The sequence below is a fragment of the Carcharhinus amblyrhynchos genome, chromosome 25 (genome assembly GCF_965287045.1).
Source record: "Carcharhinus amblyrhynchos chromosome 25, sCarAmb.v2.hapA, whole genome shotgun sequence".
Classification (NCBI taxonomy): Eukaryota; Metazoa; Chordata; class Chondrichthyes; order Carcharhiniformes; family Carcharhinidae; genus Carcharhinus; species Carcharhinus amblyrhynchos.
This window is the reverse complement of record NC_137348.1, coordinates 28001022-28020847: the sequence shown is the minus strand read 5'-3', so window position 1 is coordinate 28020847 and position 19826 is coordinate 28001022. Positions and strand designations below refer to the sequence as shown.

At 42.8% G+C, this 19826-nt stretch overlaps 1 protein-coding gene across 2 annotated transcripts; it reads right to left on the bottom strand.

Annotated features, from left to right (window-relative positions):
* Positions 1–3373: 3373 nt before the first annotated feature.
* LOC145358201 (glutamine synthetase-like) lies at positions 3374–13538 on the bottom strand. 2 transcript variants are annotated; one of them, XM_080211986.1, is made up of 7 exons: positions 13429–13538; positions 13165–13338; positions 12905–13066; positions 12534–12680; positions 7802–7929; positions 7515–7714; positions 3374–4060 (listed from the first exon to the last, which is right to left on the bottom strand). In XM_080211986.1, exons 2-7 carry the CDS (start codon positions 13328–13330, stop codon positions 3763–3765), a joined length of 1101 nt encoding a protein of 366 aa, XP_080068112.1. In that variant the 5' UTR covers positions 13331–13338; positions 13429–13538; the 3' UTR covers positions 3374–3762. The 2 variants fall into 2 exon arrangements, with proteins under 2 accessions (XP_080068112.1, XP_080068113.1); XM_080211987.1 differs by having other exon boundaries at positions 13165–13335; positions 13429–13533.
* Between the last annotated feature and the right edge of the window lie 6288 nt (positions 13539–19826).

Genomic DNA, 19826 nt, shown 5'->3' with positions numbered 1-19826 from the left:
CGTGAACACCGAAGAGAAATATTGGTTCAATACTTCTCCAATCTCCTCCGGTTCCACACACAACTTCCCCCTGCTGTCTGTAACTGGCCCTAATCTTGCCCTGACCAACCTTCTGTTCTTGACATACCTATAGAACGCCTTAGGATTCTCCTTAATCCTATCAGCCAAAGTCTTCTCATGTCCTCTTTTAGCCCTTCTCAACTCACTCTTCAACTCCCTCCTAGCCAATCTAAAGCTTTCTAGTGCACTATCTGAGCCCTCCAATCTCATCCTAACATAAGCCTCCTTTTTCTTTTTAACCATCGACTCAACTCTTTTAGTGCACCACGGTTCCCTAGATCTACCAAATCCACCATGCCTGACAGGGACATACCTATCAAGGACTCGCAGTAGCTGCTCCTTGAAAAAACTCCACATTTCAGACGTTCCCAGTCCCTGTAATCCCCTAATCCAATCCATGCTTCCTAATTCACTCCTGATAGCCTCATAATCGCCCTTACCCCAGCTAAAATTGCTGACCCGAGGTTCATGCCTATCTCTTCCCATCACTAAGGTGAACGTAACCGAATTGTGGTCACTATCACCAAAATGCACACCAACTTCCAAGTCTAGCACCTGGTCTGGCTCATTTCCCAGCACCAAATCCAATATAGCCTCACCTCTAGTTGGCCTGTCTACATACTGAGACAAAAAACCTTCCTGCACGCTTTGTACAAACACTGACCCCTCTAGCGAGCTAGAACTATAGCAATTCCAATCAATATTCGTAAAGTTAAAGTCCCCCATAACAATTACCCTATTACTTTCACTCCTAACCAGGATTGTCTCCGCAATCCTTTCCTCAACCTCTCTAGAACTTTTAGGAGGTCTATAAAAGACTCCCAACAGGGTGACCTCTCCTCTCCTATTCCTAATCTCCGCCCATACTACCTCAACTGACAAGTCCTCATCAAACTTTCTCTCCGACACTGTGATACAGTCCTTGACTAGCAATGCTACCCCACCCCCCCTTCTACCTTTAGGGTGAATGTATTACCCTTTAATGGTTGTTGTATCATCCCTGAGTACCATCCATCATTCTTCCATGACCCTTGCCCTCCAATGATTATATGACACCCAAGGTCCCGTGTACTCTGAAACAGAACCTGCCATCATCCACACGTTCCATTGTTCGCACTTACTTACAATGGCCATTTTTCCTCCCTGCAACTTTGATACTATCCAGCTTTGGAGCCCAATCCTCCCCTCACCTCAGTCCTTGACATCTCAAGTTGTGGACCCTTTCCTGAAAGGCAACGATGGAAAGGGTGAAGTGTCACCTCATCAGTCTCGGCACTTGGAGATTCCATTGTTTCTCGTGTGTCTGTCAATTCCCTGCCCTCCTGGTCACATGGGCATAATTTCCACCAGGCCATGGCATTTGCTGCTGCTGCACTGCCAGACATCATATGCAGTCTGTATACAAGGCCAGCCATGCTCTATGCAGCAAGGTCAGGCTGCATATGTCCGAGGAATATTTTACACGTGTCCCTGAAATTCCTGGAATATGGTAAGATGAGACACATGACAGCAAAGTTAAAGTTAAAGTTTTTTTTATTAGTCAGAAGTCAGCTTCACATTCACACTAATGAAATTATTGAGAAAATCCCCTAGTCGCCACACTCTGGCACCTATTCGGTTACACTGAGGGAGAATTTAACATGGCTAATTCACCTGACCTGTACATCTTTGGACTGTAGGAGGGAACTGGAGCGTTCAGAGGAAACCCATGGAGAGAATGTGCAAACCTGGCACAGACAGTGACCAAAACTAAGAATCAAACCTGGGTCCCTGGTGCTGTGAGGCAGCGGTGTTAACTATTGTGCTGCCCCATCTGTGTAGGTGTAATGCCTTTCCCTGTCTGATAGTCCATGGTTGTAAAAATCTTGAATGGACAGTGTTGGCAAAGGCTTGGTAACCTAATCATAGCATGCATGGCTAGTAAACTAGGTCCCAAGTTGATAATATTCTAAGGGCATAAGGAGTAAGGAAGCAATTTTATGGCTTACTTGTGGTCTTTTCTTTCGGGGGGGGTGGGTGGAAAGAGGTGGTGAAAGGTAGATCTGTTTGCTGTATGTCCCTTGAATGGATTAAAAGGGTCAGGTGACCTAGGATTCAGGGTGGAACTTGCCAACCTGTTGTGCTAACTGCACTAAAGAGGTCTTAAACTGCTCCAGTCACCTTAAACTGCTCACTTACCTCAGTCTTGTTAGTCTCTATATCAGGGATCAATATATCAATAGAATGTTCTGGGTTGTAATAAGATCGCTTCATTTTTCTAAACTCCAGAGATTAGAAGCCCAATTTACTGTCTCATGCCAGGAGAACTCCCTCTTCCAGGGGTTAATTTAGTATAGGTTCACTGTACTACCTCTAATGGGAGGTCAGAATTCCAACTATGGTCTCACTAGTACTCTGTACAATTGCAGCAACACTTGTTTCTTGTATGCCAATCCCCTTCTAATGAAGGGTAACTTCCAAATTGCTTGCTGCACCTGCATACTAACTTACTGCATCCCTGTCCTATCACAAAGGATTTTGGACATCAAAGATGGGCAGGGGGACACAATCTTAGCAGGCTCACCATACTGACAGGTGTGGTGAGCTATCAGTGATATCAAAAGCACTTACCTTGGTCCCACATGGCATCTTCTGGCCTCCTGGAATTGTTTCCATGCTGCTGGGAATCAAGTGACATGGCCAAACCAGAACAAAAAAAGTTGGATCCCATTGAAGCCACTGTGGTCAGGTGCAGTCTGGTACTGCAAGTGTGCCATGTGCAGTGTCAAGAGGGGGTGGAGCAGAGTTATGCACAATGTAAGGGGGTGAGGGCAAAGCAAGTAGGGGGGGTTTGCCAGCAGACTTAGGAAGAACATGTCAACAATTGGGGGGGGGGTGCATGAGGAACAATGGCAGGTGGTCTCTTGGTGCACTGGGAGATCAGGCTCTGCTGTCAGCTTACCCAGAGGACTTCGGTATCTCCACCCACCCCACCCCCTGCCTACCACCAAGTAGATTTTTAATGAAGTGATCAGCCTTTTTAAGCAGCCTCTCCAAATCATGGAATTTCATTTCTTCAGATTTTAATCATTGCTGGAGAATAAAATGAAAATATTTTTTCTTTTGTCAATTTCTCTTAGTCTTCTTGTGAAGATATTAAAATCAAATTTGCAATTTAAACTTCCTGCTTTGTTTACAGGTGGCAGATGGCCTGTAGAGGGCACAAGTGTGAACTTTTGTTACAACTTTCAGTGGAAAAAAGTCTGTAGAAAGTTTGTGGGAAAATGCAAGTGTGATATCAAATGGCAAGTAAGTCAGTTTTGAAAATCATACACATCTGGCCAAAAATATTTATTCCACATTGTTTATATGGTGATATTTCATGTGTGACTAATTACAAATACAAGTTAAAACAAGACTTCTCCCATACTAGTGAAAGCTCAAGGGAAAGGAATTAGGGATTTCAGAAAACTATACAAGAATAATTCCAGCCCCTGTGTAAATTCAACTCATTTGGACTTGAAGTTTGAGACTGAAAGCATTTGCCATTAATGTGCTTTATACCTACACATGTAATCAAGTATTAATGATCATCACCATTCAAGTGGCTAAAAATGCAAGTTAATGTCTTTTAAAGATACAAAAGAACCATTTTGGATCAGATAAAATACCAGCAAGCCTCATTAGGTAGTATTATAGAGCTCATTGAGTGCAACAGTTCAGCTAATTTCCAGTTTCATTTAGGATACAGGTCCTGACCAGAACATCAGTAACAGCATAAGGGTCACAGTTTGCAGCTGGTCTTCTGTCCTCAAAATATCCACAACCATCTTGTCCAACCTGGCGGGGAATTCTAATACTTGCCCCACGGTTTGCTATTCCAGCAGAGAAGTCATGGATACTTGATGTTTCGTGTTGTCCGGTTAGCCTTCTGGAATTATCCTTCCCTCCTTTTGGATCATATACACAGATGTGGTATTGGTGCCTCTTGCTCAGCTTGTCAATTGCTTCTTCAATATGCCTAAACCAAACATTTTGTACATGGTTATCAGATTGTTTCAGCCCTCATCCTGGAGGAATTCAACATGCCTATTGCACAAGATCAAAAGTAGGAGCAAGGCATTCTGGTGAAACCAGCTCCTCCAGTTTAAGATTAGGGCTGATGTGAAGTGGTCACAATGCCACATTTTTGCCATTCTCCCCACAACACTAGTCAGTGTGAGGTTCACTAGGCTGATACTGGAGATGAGGGGGTTAGACTATGAAGAGAGACTAAATAGACTGGGTCTGTACTCAGAGTTTAGAAGAATGAGGGGGGGATCTTATATAGAGACGTACAAGATAATGAAAGGGATGGATAGGGTAGAGGTAGAGAGATTCTTCCTGCTCAGAAAGAACATCAGGACTAGAGGGCACAGCCTCAAGATAAGGGGGGGGCCAGTTTAGAACAGTTGAGGAGGAACTTCTTCACTCAAAGGGTGGTGAATCTCTGGAATTCTCCACCTGTTGAAGTGGTGGAGGCTACCTCGCTAAATATATTTAAGACACAGGTAGATAGGTTTTTGACAGACAAGGGAATTAAGGGTTATGGGGAGAAAAAAAAAAGCAGGAAAGTGGAACTGAGCCACTTCAGATCAGCCATGATCTTATTGAATGGTGGGGCAGGCTCAGAGGGCTAGATGGCCTACTCCTATTTCTTATGCTCAAAAATCTATCCAACCCAACTGCTGTGATAAATAATTCCAAACTCAATAATTCCTCCTCATTGCCATCTCAAGTAGGGAACCCCTGAAGTTTAAGAAGTGGTGCCACCTAGTTCTAGGTTACCCCAGAACAGGAAGCATCTTCAATCATATTCTAAAGTCACCTCATTCTAAACAATCACTGATCCCTGTGGCACTCCATCAGTACACCAATTCTCTATTCATATTAATATGTCACCAAACATGCTACCTTCAATAGGAAGCTTTCAACAATCTGATACATGTCTACTGATGCCCCTCCCCTCATCCGCCCTGCTTGTTATACCTTTTGAAAAAACAAAATTTCCCTTAAACTAAGTTCACTCTGTGATTGTATTGTCCAAACATCCTTCTATTACATCCTTAATAGATTCCAGTATTTTCCCAATGACAGATCTTAGACTAACTGGCCTATAGTTTCTCCTTTGAGTTGTTACATTTCCAACTTTCCAATATCTAGGGATTTTGAGACAAAGCATCCACCATCTCCGCAGCCATTTCCTTTCATACCCTAATTGTTGGTTTCAAGTCCCATTCATTTTCTTTCTCACTCCTTTTACCCTAGGAATGATTTTGGTCTCTTCATCTATTGTGAAAACAGGTAGCAAATGCTTACTCAAAGTCTACACACAATTAACTCCAGGGATGGTGCATCCTAGAGTCTTCTGCTTAACACCTATCACAGTTTCTCTACCCTTATTTTTAAAGCTACTTTCTCAGTTCACTTTAGCAACTGTCTTCATACCCTTGCATTTGCCACCTACCTATAGGACTCTGTCACTAATTAATCCTGTCATTACATAGCCAGGTCCCTAGTTTATTGACTCCTACAATGAGAATTTCATGACAAGCAACATAATCCAATATAGCCATGCTCTTTAACCCAAGATATTTGGTAAATCAATTCACTGGAAGCCTATCCAATTGCAAAAAAAAACCAACTGACAAAAACATGCAATATTTAAGTGATCAATATTAATAGCTGCAATATAAAAGCACCAAGAAAATTAGGGCAGTTGCTAGAAAGGACCAATATTCTATTGACAGCCTCAGCTTAGGTCCTATGATCTTATAGGGAAATCAAAAGCTTTATCGATGAGATCAAGAAGATGGTGAGGTGTTAGAGAAGGAATTCAATAGCATAGGACCTGGACAACTGATGACATGGTGGATGGGGCAAAGACTGAGACAAGCATCAGTTAGGAGGAACAGTAAATTCAAAAGGGCTGTAGTGATGGAACCACTGAGTTATGGGAACTCAGTGAAAAAAAAAAATTTAAAACAGGCCAATTGGAAATTTAAATGTGACATTAGAGACAGGAAGCCAGTAATAGGGGAACTGGGTCAGCTTTATTGGACAGCTGGGTGTGTAGAATGGTGATAAGAACCAAGTGGATGGTGAGAGGTGGATCACATTAACATTAAGACAATCAAATCTTGGGGCAACTAAACCATGCCATACAACAAATTCTGATCAATGTCCTATCATATACCCATTGCCATATCCTTTAATGTATCCGATTATCAGCAAATCTCAATTAAAATGGCCTACTTCTAATCATCTGATTGTATAAATACACTCCTGAAAGCCTAATAATTGGATCCAAGTCTATGTCCCTTTGTCTATTCCTCATCCAGAGGATTGGGGGAATTTGGAACAGCATTGCAGGGACAGAATCTGTCAAACAGGTGATGATTCTCAAGGACAAGTTCAGGCTGCTTGGGATGACAAACAAAAAGGAGGGAGAAGCAAGGGTTCAGAGCCCAGTAATTGGGAAGCATTTAACAAGATGGGACAGCAGAATGATGTTTTAAACCAGCAATTAATACCTTTCATTTACAGGCAATGAATTCTATGCCACTTATTTCCCCATCTAAATCAATATTACTTTGAATTTAATATACTATGGATTTAGTTATCTGTTATGGTTGGACAGCATGGTGGCAGTGGTTAGCATGGCTACATCACAACACCAGGGACCCAGGTTCAATTCCAGCCTCAGGTCACTGTGGGTTTCCTCCAAGTGCTCTGATTTCCTCTCGGACTCCAAAAGGTGTGGGTTAGGTGGATTGGCCATGCTAAATTGTCCCTTAGCACCAGCAGGATTAGCAAGGATAGATCATGGTCAGATTGTGGTTGGTGCAGATTCAATGGGCTGAATGGCTTCCTTCTGCACTGTAGGGATTCTAATGACACTAAACACTGAAATCGCCCCCCTCTCATTTAGACCATGTACTGTGGAATTCCTCCCTAAACCAAACACCCATCCATAACCCTCTCCTTTAAAAAAAGGCCTCAAGTAAGCTTTTAGTTCCTTGCAGTAATAACCTGCATTCCCTTCCTGGATTCAGTGTTGGATTGTGAAATATTGCAAAGGGATAAGTCTTGGAGGGGGGAGGAAAATATCCTAATGGTACTTTGAGTGGTAACTAGCATAAATATTTGTTTTTGTTATGGGTAACTTAAACATGGAGAACATCTGCAAAGAGACACCAATTATCCTTCCAAAGGATCCTGGCATTTCAGATGTATAATCAATCATCTTCATTGCAGATTAGTTCTAACATTATAGATACTTACTGACAATGCTTAATTTGGCCATTTTAATTAAGATAAAATGGATTTAAAAATTTGCCTTCCTACAGTTGAGCAACATGTAGTGATATCACTGAACCCATAACATTTATTGCTCAATTGTCAGTATACATAGTTGAAAATAATTAAAATCTTACTGGAGCCCTCCTTCCTTTCTCATGGCTTCTGTGCTGAAGTTAGCATGGCATCCAGCTCCATTCCAGTTTCCACTTATTGGCTTTGGATCAAATGTAGCCACCACTCCAAAGTCTTCACAAATGCGATGGAGGATATATCTGGCAATCCACAAATGATCTCCCATTTCAATCCCTTCACATGGCCCCACTTGAAATTCCCACTGAAAGAAGAGATAAGCAAGCCCATTGTTGAATTCAATTTCCACTGAAGCACTAGACACACCTGTGACCCCTGCCCAACTTTATACCTGTGATGGCATGACTTCAGCATTGCTGCCGGATATCTTCACTCCAGCATAGAGACATGCTTTATAATGAGCTTCCACTATATCTCGGCCAAAGGTTTTATCTGCTCCAACTCCACAATAGTATGGTCCTATTATAGATAAATTGATTAACATACAGAATCTACAATATAATTCTAAATCAGTTAGTTCACATCTCATTTACAATGTTCAGTCCTGCATCTCAAATTAGAAGTAACTTTATAAACTAGCAATATTTAGTTTTAGTCTTTTACTGTAACAATTTGACCCTATTTAAATATGTATAAAGTGCATGGGGAAAAAAAGTAGGCCATTCAGCCCCTCGAGCCTGTTCCACCAGTGAGATCATGGCAGAGCTGTGGCCTAACTTCATATTCCTTCACTTAAAAAATTGTCAAAATAAAGCAACTGATCCAGCATCAACTGGCATTTGTTGAAGATTTCAAACCTCTATCACTGTGTAGAATTGCTTCCTAACATCTTTCCTGAACAGTCTGGCCCTAATATTTAGGCTATGTCTCCTAGCTCTAGAATATCCAACCAGTGGAAATAATTTATCCTTATCTACCCTTTCTGGTTTCTGTTCAGTTACCCAATTGTTGATTGTACACTTCAATAGCTTCCCACCACAGATGTTAGGCTAACTGGTTTTCCTCTTATCCTTTTAAAAAAAAGAAAGAGTGACAGAATCCTACAACGCAGAAGGAAGCTATTCAGCTTATCAAGTCTGCACTGACCACAATCCCTCCCAGGCCTCTATTGCCGTAACCCTATATATTTACACTAGCAAATCCCTGTGTCACTAAAGACCAATTTAGCATGGCCAATGCACCTAACCTGCACATCTCTGGACTGTGGGAGGAAACGCACACAGACAGTGGCCCGAGTTGGGAATCAAACCCAGGTGCTGAGAGGCAGCAGTGCTAACCACTGCCATTTTTCTAATCCCGAAGGATGACTCTCATCTTGGGAATTCAAAGATTAGTCAGGGCATCTACAATATGCTGCTCTACTGCCTTTAACACCCTTGAACGGAAACCCTCAGGTTCTGGGGATTTGACACTTAGTTCCATTAATTTCCTCTATCGATGCTTTACTTGCATGAATTTTATTTGAACCGTCCACAATCCACTATTAATTTCCTTGAGATTTCTAGCAAGCTATCCTCCTTTTCTACTGTAAATACCAAGACAAATAATTATTCAATATGCCTGCTAATTCCTTATCATTGACAATATCCCTACTTCATCTTGAGGGTCAGCATTGCTTTTAACCACTTGCTTTCCATGTATGTAATAAAATTTCTTCATTGACTTTCAGATCCCTTGCAAATATCCTTTCACAGTCCCTTTTAGTATTTCTTAAACTGTTGTGGCCAATTGCACTCTGTTTTCAAATGCTACATATAACATGATCATGTTATGATCACTATTGAAAAATGTTCAAAGTTACCAATTACATTCAGCTCATTACTAAATCTAATATTGCCTGTCCCTATGTTGCATTCAGGACATTATTGTAGAAAACTGTCCTGGACACACTCCAGAAATTCACTATTTACTGACAGGTGCTTGTCTGCCTCTCTCAATCTATCCTGCTGTCTTTGCCTAATTTCTGCATTTATACAATCTAGCACTTGAGATGCTACCAGGAGGGTCTATAGAAAGCATTAGTTTCAAGATCTTTTCCTGTTCCTCACTTCCACCCACAAGATATCCACTGGATACTTTCCCCTCTTTATATCCTCACGACACAGCATCAGTGGTTAGCATTGCTGCCTCAGCACCAGGTACTTGGGTTCGATTCCCAGCTTGCGTCACTTTGTGGAGTCTGTATATTCTCCTTGTGTGTGTGGATTTCCTCCAGTTTCCTCCTATAGTCTGAAAGATGTGGTTAGGTGCATTGGCCAAGCTAAGTTTCCCCTCAGTGTACCCAAACAGGCACCAGAAGGTGGCAACTGGGATTTTCACTAGCTTCATTGCAGCGTTAGTGTAAACCTACTTGTGACAGTCATAAACCTCCCTCACCATAGAACTGTTTCTCAGTAAAGCTATTCCACTCCCTCAGTCAATTTCCCTATTCATCTTGTAAACCCTATAATCTGGTATATTTAGTTCAGTCCTGACCATCCTAAAACCATGTCTCAATCTCAAATTTGAATGTGTACTTGCAGCTTAATTTGGGATCATACACTCCAACTAGTCCCTCAGCATTGGTGCTTTATTCACCTGTTTATTATTGAAAGTAGTATTCCTCATTACTGTCCTGTTAGTTTGGAAAGTTTGAAACTTTGCCTCCTGCTCAGGTAAGATTCCTTGTTACTCAAACTTTGAAAAGGACTTCCCCTGGGGGCCCCTATCTCTCCCCCACTTGTATTAATTCACTCCCTCCAATTGAAATATTTTCCTCTCACTAGAGCATACAGGTCTTTGAATTAATATAACTGAAATGGTTAAAATCCTAATCTAAAAGCAGCACAGTCTGTACAGCAAGTGGAAAAAATGTGACTATGAACAGCCCATAAATGGCAACTTAAATGATTGCAGGCCAGGTCCCTGACTTATTATGCATGATAATTATAGATTTGGATCAAAGTCACAGATCCACCCTTTTTGATTCTTGGAACTAATTCTAAGTAATTATGTGCATTGTTATAAATGCTGTGTTTTGTAATAGTTAGAATTTAAACCATCTTTGATTCAAGGTGGAATAGAATATAGTTTGGAGAGGATGGATGGGATCTGATGGAGACAGGCCTGTATGACTTGTCACTGTGGAGACAGAAACTTCTTCAAAGGGGAAAACTTTAATATTTGGACCCCAAGGAGGAGGCAGCTAGCCTTACAGCTGCCTGGACACTTGGGGACAGTCAGTGTGAGGTGGGAAGAATGATCTCTGGAATGAAGCACTTGTATGGAGGAATTGTTGAGAACTTTGAAAGGCTGATGTTTGTGGGGCAGGGGGGGGGGTGGAGAATCTTCTTTAAAAACTTACAGGATACTGAGAGACCTGCTAGTGGACATGGAGAGGATGTTTCCACTAGGAGGACAAACTAGAACCAGTGGGCACAACCTCAGACTAAGACAATCCTTTAAAGTGAGATGAGGAATTTCTTCAGTCAGAGTGGTGAATCTTTGGAACTCTTTGCCACAGAAGGTTGTAGAGGTCAGGTCATTTGTCTTTAAGACAGATGGATAAGTTCTTGATTAATAAGGGGATTGGGGTTATAGGGAAAAGAAATATATCAGCCATGATTGAATGGCAGAGCAGACTCGATGGGCCAAGCAGTCTAATTTTGCTCTTATGTCTTGTAGTCTTAAGAGTAAAATTGGGTGCTGCTATTGCCAGGCAGAAGAAAGAGGATTACTTTGGAGTTTGAGGACTAGCGAAAACAGAACTCTTGCTTGAACAGTAAGGACTGTGGAGAATTAAAAGCCAAGTAGCTACTAGATGAATACCTTGTTACTGGAAAGCCATTCAATTGTACAGAGAAAGTTGAGTAAAGGACACTGTTTACAATGACACTGGAAGATTCCCCATGATCTGACAGATGTGGAGATGCTGGTGTTGGACTGGGGTAAACAGTAAGAATTCTCAACACCAGGTTAAAGTCCAACAGTTATCTGGTAGCAAAAACCACTAGCTTTGAGTGCTTACTGCTCCTTCGTCACTTACCTGACAAACGGTAGCACTCTGAAAGCTAGTGGCTTTTGCTATCAAATAAAGCTGTTGGACTTTAACCTGGTGTTGAGAGACTTCTTACGATCTGAGAGAGTGCATTGTTTATTGCACACTATACCAAAACATACCATGCATAGAGAGGGGTGCAGAATATAGTGTTACAGTCATAGCTAGGGTGTAGGAGAAAGATCAGTTTAATATGCTAAGTCCATGGAGTGGGTGGGGGGACGGGGTGGAACATGTTAATCAGTTAAGGAATACTTTATTGATTTTTTGTGTAATAGTTACCCACCGAGTTGTGCTTACTTGATGTTGATTTTGGTGTTTGTTACAGTAAAAAGTTTCAAAACTTGAAATCCTGCCAGTTGGTCACTCCAACATTCTTACATCTTTTAAAAGTTGCGGGTTAGTACCGGTAATGCAAATTAGGGCCGCAATGACTTCTGTACAGTGGAGGGTGTTCCGCTCGTTGGCCTTTGTAAGAGTGTTTTAGATAGCCCCCCCAATCACCCTGCCATCCCCACCTCTCCTTCAGGTGGGAAACTTATTTCTTGCTGCACTATTTCGGGGAGAAGAATAATGCAGGAGAAGTGATCTGGCTGTGGGTTATGAGAGCTTGCAACTAACACGAGAGACATTAAGCAACGCTAACTCCAGGTAAGTTTTGGCGATCTCGGAAGTTGCAGGGATCGGCAGCTCTCCAAGTGACGCTTACACTTCCGCGTCTTTTTTTTGCGCCAGATTGAAGCATGTGGAGCCACGATTTCGGAAACGGATGAAAAATCACGAACCAGTGATATTAACGAAAGGAATATTGAGGTTCAGTTGGGAGAATGCTACAGTGCACAAACCTCCATGTTAAAACTCACATAAAAAAAGAGACGGACTATCATAGAAACCTCCCTTTCACCTGTTAGGGGCAGCTTTTAGATCATTGTCACACACCTCCCTATCTTTCAGTTGTTGGGGTGGAGGAGGAGGGGGGCGAGTTAAGGATAATGTTGGTTGGGACCTCCCAAAATTTCTCTCTTACCTTGCGGTCCCGGAAATCCGTTGGGAGGCCAGCCATAAGGATGCCCATCGATTCCTAGCAGAGTGTACTCTTGTTCCAACCCGAACCAGGGGTGAGAGGAGCTTGCCTTGTCCATTGCCTCTTTACACCTCTGCCTCAGGTTACTTTCTACAATACATTGTAGCAGTTAGGTTTCCAAAAAAAAATGCATGGATACTTTTTGTTTTACATATACAGCATTCAGGTATTAACTACGGAAGGGAAAAAGTGTCCTTAATTCAAAACAGCCCTGGGAATAAAGGGCTAACTACTCTCCCATTACAGAAATTATTGTTGTCAGTTCACCTTTCCAGTCAAACCAACTCAAGCAGGCGGCAGTTTCACAGTCTCACCTGCTGGTTTGCGGTTGTATTTGAGGACTTCACAAAGGACGAGCTTGTTAGGATCCAGGATGAAGGGATCCCGGAACATGCAACACGGAATTAAGAACATGTCGCTGTTGGAGCCTTCCGACTGAAAGGTACTGGAGCCATCGTAATTCCACTCTGGGATATCTATTCAGGAAAAAAAAACAGGGAGAAGCCGCACAAGTCAGCTCAGTTTAAAAAGTCACAGTCAGCGATAGTGTGTGTAGAAACTTTATATACGCGACCTTGAATTGTTTTAGGCTCATATTCCAGGGTTCTGGTTTTACAGCGAAGCCCTTCTCCAGTGCCATCGATCCACACGTAGGTCACCTGTACACTGCCTTGCTGGGGCAGTTTCAGATACTGTTCCCTGACTATTTTGTTCAGTTTGGAACTCACAGCCACTGACATCTTAACTTCTTGAAAAAAAAGAAAAAGGTAAAGATCAGATGGTATAGAAAAAGCACAAGTTCTTAACAATACGACAACTAAGATGTTTCTGTACTCACCACTTAGTCTAGGAGTTACGTTTGGAAAAAAAATGCCTACCACCAAGGCATACCCACTTCGACAGCCTGATGCAAACGAGATTCAAGGACTGGGAGAGTCGATTTTTTTAACAAACTACCCGTCCCGCCCAAGCTAACGAGTAAGATCTATAGGCTGACGCGTGATGGAGGTGGGGTTTTATTCAGGTCGTTTAGGTATCGGTTGACTTCCCAATGCCATCACTCGAAAATGGTTACGACGTGTATAGGGCGTGGTGGACAGCTCAGAACTTATATTTATTAATTCAACCGGTGCGCCTCAGGGACCTGTTCAAATTGTTTGCAGTTCCAATGCAGTATGCTCAACGCATCTCCTGGGGGGTATACAGCATGTGGAGTGATGAGAAAAACATAAAGGTAAAGTTCCTGATGACCATCGGCTGGTGGGGTTTTAACTTGAGGATCACCACACCTCAGGCAAGATTGAGATTTCACAAGTACCCTCAGCAGGTATGGGGAATTAAACCCACACGTGACGTTGGTAGTTCTTTTCATGCACCCAACAAGTAAAACAAACTCAAATTAACTTAGGGACAAATTAAGAGGGGCAGCTCCCCAGAAAGGAAAGGGGGACATCTCGAACAGAAACCAAAGTCCAAAGGAAACTTAAAACATTAAATCAAAATGTGATTATGAGGGTCTATAACACACCCCAGCCCCTGTGGTGCCCAGCGGGCATGGAAGGCATCAACTGTGCCAGTGACACATGACGTTGGTAGTTCTTTTCATGCACCCAACGAGTAAAACAAACTCAAATTAACTTAGGGACAAATTAAGAGTGGCAGCTCCCCAAAAAGGAAGGGGGGCAGCCCAAACAGAAACCAAAGTCCAAAGGAAACTTAAAATGTTAAATCAAAATGTAATTATGAGGGTCTATAACACACACCAGCCCCTGTGGTGCCCAGCAGGCATGGAAGGCATCAACTGCGCCCGTGACACATGATGTTGGTATCTCTCTGCAGCATGCACCAGTTGTCCAGCCGAATGAGCTTACCATGCAGAATTCTGGCAGCCTTGGCCTCCGTTGCACTGAGGGCACCTCGGAGCAGATGAGAGGCCAGACTGGGAAATTGAACTGGAGTGGGGGAGGGAGGGGATGACAAAAAACAGCAAGGGGATGATTACGAGGACATTATGGGAGTGTGTAGCAGGTCACAGCACTCTTCAATTCAGTGACATGGAAGCATTAAATCTAGCACGGTGAAAGAACTGGGATCATTGGAATGAGGGAGCCAGGGAAGGAAAGAGTGGGGTTCAAGCCAGAAAACAAGCAATGTTAATCAAGAGGTTGCAGCCCACTTTCCCTCAGGCAGTAATCCATAAACCCAAGATTACTGGTGGGATTCAAACTCAGTCTGGGGGACCCAGGTTCGAATCCCACCACAGCAGATGGTAAAATTTGAATTTAATAAAATTCTGGAATTAAGAATCTATTAATAACCATGGAACCATTGTTGTAAAAACCCATCTCATTCATTAATGTCCTTCAGGGAAGGAAATCTGCCGTCCTTACCTGGTCTGGCCTACATGTGACCCCAGAGCCACAGCAATGTGGTTGACTCTTAAATTATGTCAGGGATGGGCAATAAATGCTGACCCAGCCAGCAATGCCCTCTTCCAATGAAGAATAAAAAAGAGGAACAGTCATCAGTGACCTGTACGACCATTCCTCAGCCACGTGAAACTGGTTTATTGTTGAATGACAATAATATTAGTCTGATTATTGATGAGTTGACTTGCAATAGGGCACTCCCATTACAGTATTTTGAAGTATGCTGCCATCTGTGAGAGAAAAAGCATATTATTGATCTATGCAGTTGGTTCATTTTAAATGGTCTCACTCTCTAAAGCACAGATGTGCTTGGTTCTCTGGGGTTTACTAGCTAAGGTAACAAAGAGGTTGGACATCTTTGAAAAGCTTAGGATTTATTTATTTTGGAAATAACTTTTGACGGGCACTTTTTGAAGTGTAAACAATTTTAGTCAGTCCCTGTGCTGCAGTTACAGGAATTATTTTTCCCTCGATAGTAATAAATTTGCGGAGAACATTATCAGGAAGTCAGTGCAGCACGAAGCTATTGCCTTTGACTATCCCACTGGCACTTACTTCAGGTGCAGTGTTTGCAGATAGTTATGCAAAACAAGACTTGGCTGAATGTCACACATGAGACAGCATCAATCTGGACTGTAAACGGGTGTTTTTCGCTTGCTGAACACGCAACCATTGAAGCGCCTGGGGAAACCATTGTCATCAATTCATTGAGCAGAAAAGGATGTGATATGTGTTTGGGTCCCATCCCAAACTGAAATCTCATTCTGCAGAATGGAATCCCTTTGGCACAGCATAACAAAAGCCAATCATAGTATGATAGAATCCCTAGAGTACAGAAGAGACCATTCAGCCCATCAAGTCTGCATCAACTCTCTGACAGAATATCTTACTCAGGCCCTCCACTACCACGGCCCCCCCACCCCACCAACCTATTCCCTGTAACCATGCACATTTCCCTTGGCTAATCCATCTAACCTATATATTGGGACACAAAGGGTAATTTATCATGGCAAATCCACCTAACCAGTGCATCTTTCTCAGGGAGTGAGAAAGAACACATTTCAAATTAAGTACAGTTCATCATTTCAGAATTTTCCAGAGCACTTTGCGGCAAATAAAGTATTTTAGAAGTATTTTACCCTGCACTGCTGTAACAAGGGAAAATATACACACAACATGAATGACTATCTCAGAGTCCAAAGATGTGGATTGGCCATGCTCAATTGCCCTCAATGTCAGGGGGATTAGCAGGGTAAATACATGGGGCTATGGGGATAGGGCCTGGATGGGATTGTTGTCGATGCAGGCTCGATGGGCTGAATGGCCTCCTCCTGCACTGTAGGGATTTTATGATGAGAGTGCGTACACTGTAATAATCTAACTTGAGTGATATCTGAAAATACAGTGTTGAAACATGAGCAGTCCATGTTTTATCTGTACATTGAGACTGAAATTACTGTGGTAGCTGTTATCTTTCTGCTGTTTAATAATACTTGATTTAATGAGTTTTTAAATTCAGTTTTGCATATGTTGTGTGACAGAAGCAGCAGCCAAGATGCCATATGATCCACAGGGTTAAAAGTTTAACACTAATTTCAAACTTCTCACAGAATAATCAAAAAAGTTAATTTCTAAGGAATTCATGAGAAAATAAGCAGTAGCTAGGAGTGTGCTATAAGGAGTGTGCTATAAGGCTTGACTCTTGCAGCTTACAAAGTCATTTAAACCCTTGGAGTGTGATAAACTCTCAACTGCACATCTGCTGTCTGCTGCTGTTCAGTGTAATGCATTTTTGTGGTTATACAGAGGCCAAAGTCTGTTCTCTGGACTTGTACTGAATGGTGTGGAGATGCCGGCATTGGACTGGGGTAAGCGCAGTAAGAAATCTTACAACACCAGGTTAAAGTCCAACAGGTTTATTTGGCAGCAAACGTCACTAGTTTTCGGAGCGCTCGCTGCTCCTTCCTCACCTGGTGTTGTAAGACTTCTTATTGCTTGCACTGAATGAGCATGGAATAATCAAACTACTCCATTTGTATATCAAGGGTGGCACAGTGGTTAGCACAGCTGCCTCACAGCGCCAGGGACCTGGGTTCCATTCCAGCCTTGGGTCACTGACTGTGTGGAGTTTTCACGTTTTCCCCGTGTCTGCGTGGGTTTCCTCCCAAAGATGTGCAGGTTAGGTTGATTGGCCGTTTATGTCAGGATATTAGCAGAGTAAATATGTGGGGTTATGGGGATAGTACCTGGGTGGGATTGTTGTTGGCTCAGACTTGATGGGCTGAATGGCTTCCTTCTGCAATCTAGGGATTCTTAAGGATGCGCAAAGATATTTTGGCCTTGGAGGGAGTGCGGAGGAGGTTTACTAGGCTGATACTGGAGTTGAGGGGGTTGAGCTATGAGGAGAGGCTGAATAAACTGGGCTTGTACTCGTTAGAGTTTAGAAAAATGAGGGGAGATCTCATTGAGACGTATAAGATGATGAATGGGATGGATAGGATAGAGGTGGAGAGACTCTTCCCGCTCAAAAAAGACAGTAGGACTAGGGGGCACAGCCTCAAGATAAAAGGGGGGCGGTTTAGAACGGAGTTGAGGAGGAACTTCTTCACTCAAAGGGTGGTGAATCTCTGGAATTCTCTGCCCGTTGAAGTGGTGGAGGCTGCCTCGCTAAATATTTTTAAGAAGCGGGTTGATGGGTTTTTGATAAGAGAGGGGATTAAGGGTTATGGGGAGAAAGCGGGAAAGTGGAACTGAGCAGTGACAGATCAGCCATGATCTTATTGAATGGCGGGGCAGGCTCGAAGGGCTAGATGGCCTACTCCTGCTCCTATTTCTTATGTTCTTATGTCCTCCATCAGGCTATCTCTCTATTGGAATAGTGCAGAGTGTTCCTTTTTCCCATGAAGCCCATGCATTCTTGTACTTCTGAAATTTGTGCAGAGCAGCTTATATTTGGACTGAACTCAGTAGCTGCAATGTATAGTGCTGTACAGCAGGAAAAGGAACTTGCCATTCTGGCATTTACCACTCTGGACCTTAGTGAATCTACCTAACCTGCACACCTTTCTGACTATGGGGGAAAAGCCAGAACACAGGAGGAAATCCACACAGAAATGGGGAAAACATGCAAACTCCACACAGAAAGTCACCCGGGAATCGAACCTGGGTTTCTGGCGCTGTGAAAACAAAGTTTTCACTTTGGCAGGATAACAAAGTTATCCACTTTGGCAGGAATAATAATCGGAGGGATTACTATTTAAAGGGTGAAAAGCTGCAGCATGCTACGGTGCAGAGGGACCTGGGGGTCCTTGTGCATGAGTCGCAAAAACCCAGTCTGCAGGTGCAGCAGGTGATCAAGAAGGCGAATGGGATGCTGGCCTTGCTCAATTGCCCTCAATGTCAGGGGGATTAGCAGGGTAAATACAGGGGGGATATGCGAGGGGGATAGAATATAAAAGCAGGGAGGTCTTGCTGCAACTGTATAGGGCACTGGTGAGACCGCAGCTGGAGTATTGTGTGTAGTTTTGGTTGCCGCACTTGCGCAAGGATATTTTGGCCTTGGAGGGAGTGCAGAGGAGGTTCACTAGGCTGTTACCGGCGATGAGGGGTTTGGACTATGAAGAGAGATGAAATAGACTGGGTCTGTACTCGTTGGAGTTTAGAAGGATGAGGGGGGATCTTATAGAGACATATAAGATAATGAAAGGGATGGATAGGGTAGAGGTAGAAAGATTCTTCCCACTCAGAAAGGACAGTAGGACTAGAGGGCACAGCCTCAAGATAAGGGGGGTGCAGTTTAGAACGGAGTTGAGGAGGAACTGCTTCACTCAAAGGGTGGTGAATCTCTGGAATTCTCTGCCCGTTGAAGTGGTGGAGGCTACCTGGCTAAATATATTTAAGACACGGGTAGATAGGTTTTTGGCAGACAAGGGAATTAAGGGTTATGGGGAGAAAGCGGGAAAGTGGAACTGAGCCACTTCAGATCAGCTGTGATCTTATTGAAAGGCGGGGCAGGCTTGAATGGCTAGATGGCCTACTCCTGCTCCTATTTCTTATGTTCTTATGTGAGGCAGTAGTGCTAACCACTGTGCTCCCATGCTGCCATGTATTGAAATAGTTCCTCAAAAATCATTGCAGTGGTTATTGCGCTTAAGGGGGCCAAAGCAAACCCAAGTCCAGCAAAGATTTCGGATCAACAGATAGTTGGTGTAGCTGCTTGACGGAATGAAACTGTCTATCTAGTGTTGCGACCGAAGAGCAAGAGTGCTCAGAGACAACCAAGAGACCTTGATGCCAAAATTACCAGTTTCCAGCAGTTCACCATCAGACAGTGGTACCCAATCAGTTACATTGGCCTCTTTATTTTTAATGTATCAGTTACATTGAAATTCAGGGGCGCTTCATCCATGTTGCCAATATGCCCAGCCCCCAAGCTGTTGAATGGAAATGTTCAAAAGTAGATCAAGTGAAAAAGACAGGAGAAAACAAGACTCACCATGGTTCTAGCCTGCACTGTTGACAAAACAAATTTATGGTAATTTTCTAACATAAAACCCTGCCGACCATAAAGTATCCTGCAGGAGATTTTGTAAAGAATGTAGCTTATATGTGTAGGACATGCTCAGATCCCATAAAACCAATGTGATCAACAGGTGCCAATGAAGAAATAACATTGATGTTTCAGTTATACCGGGAGGGAACTCTAACACCTGTTGTTCAACCGTCGTTGAATGGATGTGTACTTAAACATCCATTCAAGGATCAAATTCATATCAAATGGAAGAGGTAGATGGATAATGGAGACAAA